The 7,154-nt window shown below is 38.2% G+C and overlaps 1 protein-coding gene across 1 annotated transcript; it reads left to right on the top strand.

The window, feature by feature from the left end:
* The first annotated feature begins 1,209 nt into the window (after window positions 1-1,209).
* LOC128212959 (uncharacterized) lies at window positions 1,210-6,715 on the top strand. The gene is made up of 4 exons (XM_052918371.1): window positions 1,210-1,291; window positions 3,395-3,505; window positions 5,757-5,858; window positions 6,526-6,715. Exons 1-4 carry the CDS (start codon window positions 1,247-1,249, stop codon window positions 6,646-6,648), a joined length of 381 nt encoding a protein of 126 aa, XP_052774331.1. The 5' UTR covers window positions 1,210-1,246; the 3' UTR covers window positions 6,649-6,715.
* Window positions 6,716-7,154: the final 439 nt, after the last annotated feature.

The following is a 7,154-nucleotide window of genomic DNA, read 5'->3' as shown; positions in this document are numbered from 1 at the left end:
GAACATTGTAATTACCTCCCTTGTTGAAGACTGTCGTCAGTAGCATCAAGGAAATCTTATCTTATGGTAATATTTAGAACGCTAATTAATTATTTCTCGCTTTAAATCTCACCATAAAACAGTTTCCAAGCACCATACAAGAAATAATACTTCATTCTCCTTAGTACTATTTAAAACGACCGATTTGACTATTAACATTAACTGGATCATTGCGCGCATATCCATGACTACCACGTGCTATCGCATATCCATACGCAAGTATTTTCACTAAGCACAAAAGAGTTCCAGCAAAAAATACATTTTTACTTAATTTTGTTTAACTGAGGTGGGAGAAAAAGCATCTACCATAGCCGCTCGTGTAAGATAGGTTCATCCCAGCCCTCGCGCTGTTTATTCTGAGGAAACTCGGTAAATCTCGTTTCCGCAAAACACCCTACGCTCGGGTTGGAATGAACCTATCTTACACGAGCGGCCATAAACGATACTTATAATCTTGCCCACAGACAAAAATAAAACAAGTACCCGTATGGAATTTCTTTTTTATTGTCTTCACACAATTACCTCCCTTGTTAAAGACCGTCGTCTGTAGCATCATGGAAACCTTTACTTTGTGGCAGTATTTAAAATCCAAATTAATTATTTCTTACTTCAAATAACACCATAAAAAGGTTTTCAAGAAATAATGCTGCACTCTTTTCAGAACTATTTAAGAACGATTTGACTATTAACATAATCAGAATCACTGCGCGCATATCCAAAACAACCACAAATATCACATATCTATACGCAAGTTACATTTTAACTTTATATTCTTAAACTGAGGTGGGAGGAAAAATCATCTACCATAGCCGCTCGTGTAAGAACGGTTCATCCCTACCCTCGCGCTCTTACCACTCGGTAAACCTCGTTTCCGCAAAACACCCTACGCTCGGGTTGGGATGAACCCATCTTACACTCTCGGCCATGGAAGATACTTATATTATTGGCCCCATACTAGCTCGGTTTGATAATTCTAGGCTTGTTTTGAGTTGCCGATTTTGGAACGCCAGTGTAGGTTACGCTGTCTTCTATTGTATTAAGAAAACACGATATGAGTACAAATGAGTATGTTGACACTTTTATAGGGCAAAACCTAGTGATAAGAAGATAAGACACCTTTTATCTGCATATTTAAACAGCTATTACTCTATTCCAAAATTTGCTCAAATTAGAACTCCGTGGTCGTCAAAACACAACGCCAGCCAAAATGTTGAAGTATGTTCTGCTGTCGGCGTTCGTGGCATGCTCTTTGGTAAGTTTTTAACATCTGTTTTAAAAGGTACTCGCTCACAGATTTTTTGTCGGTAACTAAATATGTTCTAGCTTTGTTAAAATTGAGTTATTTTTAACACGTACTTTTAAGAAAAAATGACATAATACTCACTTGAACATAGCAATGTACATCTATGTCTAAAACCATTCAAAATTCAATAGCGTTACCTACTTTTTGGCCAAAAACAACACATTCTGTCATACTTAAAATAATACAGTTTTGTTTTAATTTGAACTTTTGATGGTGTTCTATTATTGAAACATTTTATTCAAATTCCACACGAAATTCATTTGTTCTATGCCAAGCCCCTTTAAACTTGGACGAGTTCCTAATTTTTCACAACTTTAACAACTAGAACGTTTGACAAAACACATTTTGAGGTTGAGAGTGGTCTAGTGGCAAAGCGGTCCGCTTTTCACCCACGAAAGTTAGGGTTAAGGGGTCAGCTTTTCACCCACGATATTCAAGGTTAAGGGATCAGCTATTCACCCCCGATATTCAGGGTTAAGGAATCAGTTATTCACCCCCGATATTCAGGGTTAAGGGATCAGTTATTCACCCCCGATATTCAGGGTTAAGGGATTAGCTATTCACCCCCGATATTCAGGGTAAAGGGATCAGTTATTCACCCCCGATATTCAGGGTTAAGGGATCAGTTATTCACCCCCGATATTCAAGGTTAAGGGATCAGCTTATTCACCCCCGATATTCAAGGTTAAGGGATCAGCTATTCACCCCCGATATTCAGGGTTAAGGGATCAGCTATTCACTCCCGATATTCAGGGTTAAGGGATCAGCAATTCACCCCCGATATTCAGGGTTAAGGGATCAGCTATTCATCCCCGATAACTAGGGTTAAGGGGTCAGCTATTCACCCCCGATATTCAGGGTTAAGCAATAAGCTAGCTATTCACCCCCGATATTCAGAGTTAAGCAATCAGCTATTCACTTCCGATATTCAGGGTTAACCACGATATTTAGGGTTAAGGGGTAAGCTTTTCACCCACGATAAGTAGGGTTTAGGGATCAGCTTTTCACCAATTACAGTAAGGGTTAAGGGGTCAGCATTTCACCCACGATAGTTAGGGTTAAAGGGTCAGTTTTTCAATGGGGTTAGCTTTTCACTCACGATATTTAAGGTTAAGGGGTCAGCTTTTCACTCACGATATTTAGGGTTAATGGGTAAGGCTTTTCACCCACGATCTTTAGGGCTTAGGGGTCCGCTTTACACTCACGATATTTAGGGTTAAGGCGTCAGCTTTTCACACACGATATTTAGGGTTAAGGCGTCAGCTTTACACCTACGATATTTAGGGTTAAGGGGTCAGCTTTACACCTACGATATTTAGGGTTAAGGCGTCAGCTTTACACTCACGATATTTAGGGTTAAGGCGTCAGCTTTACACCTACGATATTTAGGGTTAAGGCGTCAGCTTTACACCTACGATATTTAGGGCTTAGGGGTCAGCTTTACACTCACGATATTTAGGGCTTAGGGGTCAGCTTTACACTCACGATATTTAGGGTTAAGGCGTCAGCTTTACACCTACGATATTTAGGGCTTAGGGGTCAGCTTTACACCTACGATATTTAGGGCTTAGGGGTCAGCTTTACACCTACGATATTTAGGGTTAAGGCGTCAGCTTTACACTCACGATATTTAGGGTTAAGGCGTCAGCTTTACACCTACGATATTTAGGGCTTAGGGGTCAGCTTTACACCTACGATATTTAAGGCTTAGGGGTCAGCTTTACACCTACGATATTTAGGGCTTAGGGGTCAGCTTTACACTCACGACAGTTAGGGTTAAGGGGTCAGCTTTACACTCACGACAGTTAGGGTTAAGGTGTCCGCTTTTCACCCACGATATTTAAGGTTATTGGGTCAGATTTTCACACGCGATATTCAGGGTTAAGAGGCTTAATGGGTCAACTATTTACTAACGATATCATGGGTTCGCTCCCAACCTGGGGCATTTCCTATTGCCAAATAAAACCCGATTACAACAAAAAACAACAACAAAAATCAATATTTAACCGACTGTTATATTTATCTACTTTTATTGTTTTTAAATTTATTTAGGCTGCTACACTTCCGCCGGAAATGACGACACATGTCACGCATCACCCCCACAGCCACACGCACGAACCAGCCGAGCATGCGACCATTACATTCTACTACGACTTCCACACGGTAAGCAATTTTTTTAAACGGGCTAGACACCAGATGGTCAAAAAATCGCCAAACACAGTATTTACTCAAAACAAGCCTAGAATTGTAAAGGCGAAATAGTAGGAGGCTGATATTACATCTTTTTACATGATTAAAACAATAAACGCAACAATCATGTTGCTGTTTCGTCTGTGCTTGTATGTTTAAAAATAACGCATAATGATTTCCCAGTTTAAATTATATATGTTTATGAATACAGATAAATATACAAACCACCTTTTAAACATACTGGGATTAACCTGGTAGACAACCCTAGTAAATTTCGAATTGGAAAAACACATGATGAAAAAACATGTGTCGTAAGCGATGTGATATCAATAAATAAGATTTAATGCGTTGTACACAACGATGTAATTTTTATTTATTTTTTTTGACCTTTTTTGATGCAATTGCAGCATCTGGCGTCTAGTCCCTTTAAATGCCCTTCATACAGGAGCCCTTCAAACGGCTCTGTTACAAATGGTATTCCTTAGTTTAATTTGTGATTGTGCTCCAGTATTTTTATTTAAACACATTTGCCAAGTCTAATGTACATAAACTTGAACAGTTGATAGAATATCATGCAGTTATGATAGTTTTATTGTTACTGGTAAAGTTTCATTTAAAAGTATAAAAATGTTAAGTTTGAATATTAATTTTTGTAAAGTTTTCACAGAGGCATTTTACTTACCGTTCCAATGCGGTACCTATCAATCCTTTATAAACATACAGTTTTACCTAGTTATATATATATATATAAATATATACATGTAGTATGTATGCACTGTGCGATTTGTGGAGTTTTGAGCTGTTCTTCAATGTTCCTTGTTTGTGTTTTTGTGTGTGTGTGTTCTTTGTCTTTGGCGTTTACCCAGTGCCGTTTATGTTTAAACTTTTTGTTACTGAGCTTTTTTCTGTAGTTTTTCACATAAGTATTCAATGTCATTTAAATTTTGTTAATAAAATTGCTACATTCTCATAGTCAAATTTAGTTTATTATCTCCCTCTAATATTTCAAATAATATTTGTAGTCATTATGGTGTTATTCAAAACTGTAATCCTTGCAAAAATACTAAAATGGTTAATCCATATGAATTATACATAGAAATAATTTGGAAGTTAACATCTTAAATGCACTAACATATCTTTGACTCCAAACGATGGCTTTCCTTAACTTTGAAAGAGCAGGGGTGAAGCCAGGGAATAATGTCAGAGTGGGCGTAAGTTAGGGGCACAACCAGTTGACATTTACTACCCCTCTTCAGAACCGAAATTTATTAGGTTTAAAGTGTTGGCAGGGGTGTTTTGGTACTCCCCAAAGAACATTTTAACAATTTCTTGTCCGAAATGGTGCATTTTGGGCTTTTTTTCCGGCTGTGCAATATTTGGACTGTATTATGAAGTAAGCCCTCGCATATTATTAGTCAAGTTGTGTTGCCATTAAACAATCGTAGTACTTCGCCCATCTCCGGAAAGCTTCGGGAAAAACTTCATAAATAGACTTCAAGATAAACGAAGATGTTTTAAAGCCAATTATCATAACACTAAGTAGACCAATTCGATAACCTGAACAATATACTGAAATGAATGGTTTTGAATCGTGTCTGAATAACGCTTTGGAGGAACTTGAAATAAGAATTCAAATTCAAAGAACAAACAGCTTGATACTCTTCGCCGTGAATTAACACAATACATTAACATATTATATATTATATATTAACACTTACAACACGCTTTCAATATGCGCGCCGTATTATTCCAAGCATTCGGGACACCTCGGTCATTTTCTATAAAAAAAACATCGGATGTATACGGACGGTTTACAATGTCAGAAATCGAATCAGTTCGCTGCAAGTAGATCGCGTAGTAATTTAAATTTAGCAGTTAAACTTAATGACCTAACTCCTGGGAATCATAATTATTTATGCAATATATACTTCAATTTAGTCTTACTTATACACAATACATGCTAAAACACTTCAATTAACTACAGCAAACTTCTTCTACCGATATACCGGCATACATCCGAGGTTGTTTTCGATGAAAATGGCTGAAGAGATCCGAATGATTTCCAAGGTCATATCCGTTGGAAAATGGCCGATGTGTTCCGATTGGCCACTTTGTAAATATATAGCAGAAGTGGTTTAATTAAGTAATGCCACAATCAACGAATATCCATTGGTCTAACTAAAATTCAGAATTAAGTAAAATATCTAACATTGGATTTTTGCAGCACCAGATGGTTTTGTCGAAGGAAACAAACTGCTACATCTTCGCCCTTTCTTTGGCGGAGAGACAGGACGTTCATACTGATGCAGGCATGACCGCTCTTGAGGTGCGTATATACTTTGTTGACAAGCTTTAAGGTTGGTGAAAGTCGAAATTGTCAGTTAAAAAGGAACTATTATCTATAACTTGCCTTATAAATGCTACGTCGGAAGGCAACATTTTGCTTCGAATAAAAGCTTAAACAAAGATAACTTCACCATTTCTTCACCATTTGAAATGAAACATAGCACAGTCTACGCCGCTCACACGGAGCCCCGCTATCGGTCATTTTCAAGAGTTTGATTGAGAATTTAGTTTCTTAAAACACTATGACAAATCGTTTCACAAAACGACCGTCTGAGGGAGCACGGTCAAAACATTATTTTGGATACAGGTTTGTAGAAGTGTTTGATGAAACTTACCACCTCAAACTCCGGTTATACAACGAAGGCGATGCTCTTTAAGCGACATAGACTGTCCTTTCTTTCATTTAAAATGGTGTTGTAAAAAAGTTATCTTTGTTTAGAGTCTTCATTTGAAGCAAAATGTTGCCTTCCAACGTAACATATATGACGTTATGTATCACGTGGTATACGCGCACTGAGTAAAACCACCCATTCATGTAAGCATTTTAATGCCTTCAATCGCACGACCCTGTTGCATTTATGATAAGAATTGTGGACAATACATTGAAATTTAAAGCCACCATATCTAACTGGATTTACAATTTTCAGTTGAAGTTGGTGAACCTGCTGACCACCGGAACCATGACAACGGTTTCGAAGGACTCGCTTGACCATCATCTTGTCAACGCCTGTGGGAAGAGAGTGACCACTTACCATGACGTCACTCAATAATGTCGATGACCCTAGGATTGTGTAGAGTATATTGTGAAACTCTTGATCATTAAAGTTCAGAATCGTAGCATTACCGGTTGTACTGTATTAAAGTGATTCTCATATTTAAAATCAACATCAATATCAATTGTGGCGGATCCGTGGTCTGTTTGTAACACACTTGACTGTCATCCAATTGTCGCAAGCTCGATTCCCCGCCGCAACAAGCCTAAACAAATTCTTATCGACTTCCGGTATTAAACAGTTACAATCCACTTGCGGATCCGTGGTCTAGTGGTAACACACTTGACTATCAATCCAGGGGTCGCAGGTTCGATTCCCCTTCGCATAATTAAAATATACTAATCGTCTTCCGGGAGGAACGTTAAATGGGGGTCCCGTGTGATAGTGCTATACACTGACGCAAGTCAAAGAACCAGGGTGGCTCTAACCAGGGTTTCATTCTGTCTGAGCACTTTGCTCCAAAAACATAAAATGACTAACAATCTTATCGGAGCACTCGCCGA

Source organism: Mya arenaria, chromosome 13 (genome assembly GCF_026914265.1).
Source record: "Mya arenaria isolate MELC-2E11 chromosome 13, ASM2691426v1".
NCBI classification, from domain to species: domain Eukaryota; kingdom Metazoa; phylum Mollusca; class Bivalvia; order Myida; family Myidae; genus Mya; species Mya arenaria.
This window is presented reverse-complemented; position numbering and strand designations above follow the sequence as displayed.

What these genes read in the sequence shown, in the direction of transcription:
- LOC128212959 (XM_052918371.1), top strand. Translation starts at nt 1,247, where the DNA reads ATGTTGAAGTATGTTCTGCTGTCGGCGTTCGTGGCATGCTCTTTG. An exon ending in TCTACTACGACTTCCACACG is followed by an intron (nt 3,506 to 5,756) that starts GTAAGCAATTTT and finishes GGATTTTTGCAG; the next exon opens with CACCAGATGGTTTTGTCGAA. An exon ending in CAGGCATGACCGCTCTTGAG is followed by an intron (nt 5,859 to 6,525) that starts GTGCGTATATAC and finishes TACAATTTTCAG; the next exon opens with TTGAAGTTGGTGAACCTGCT.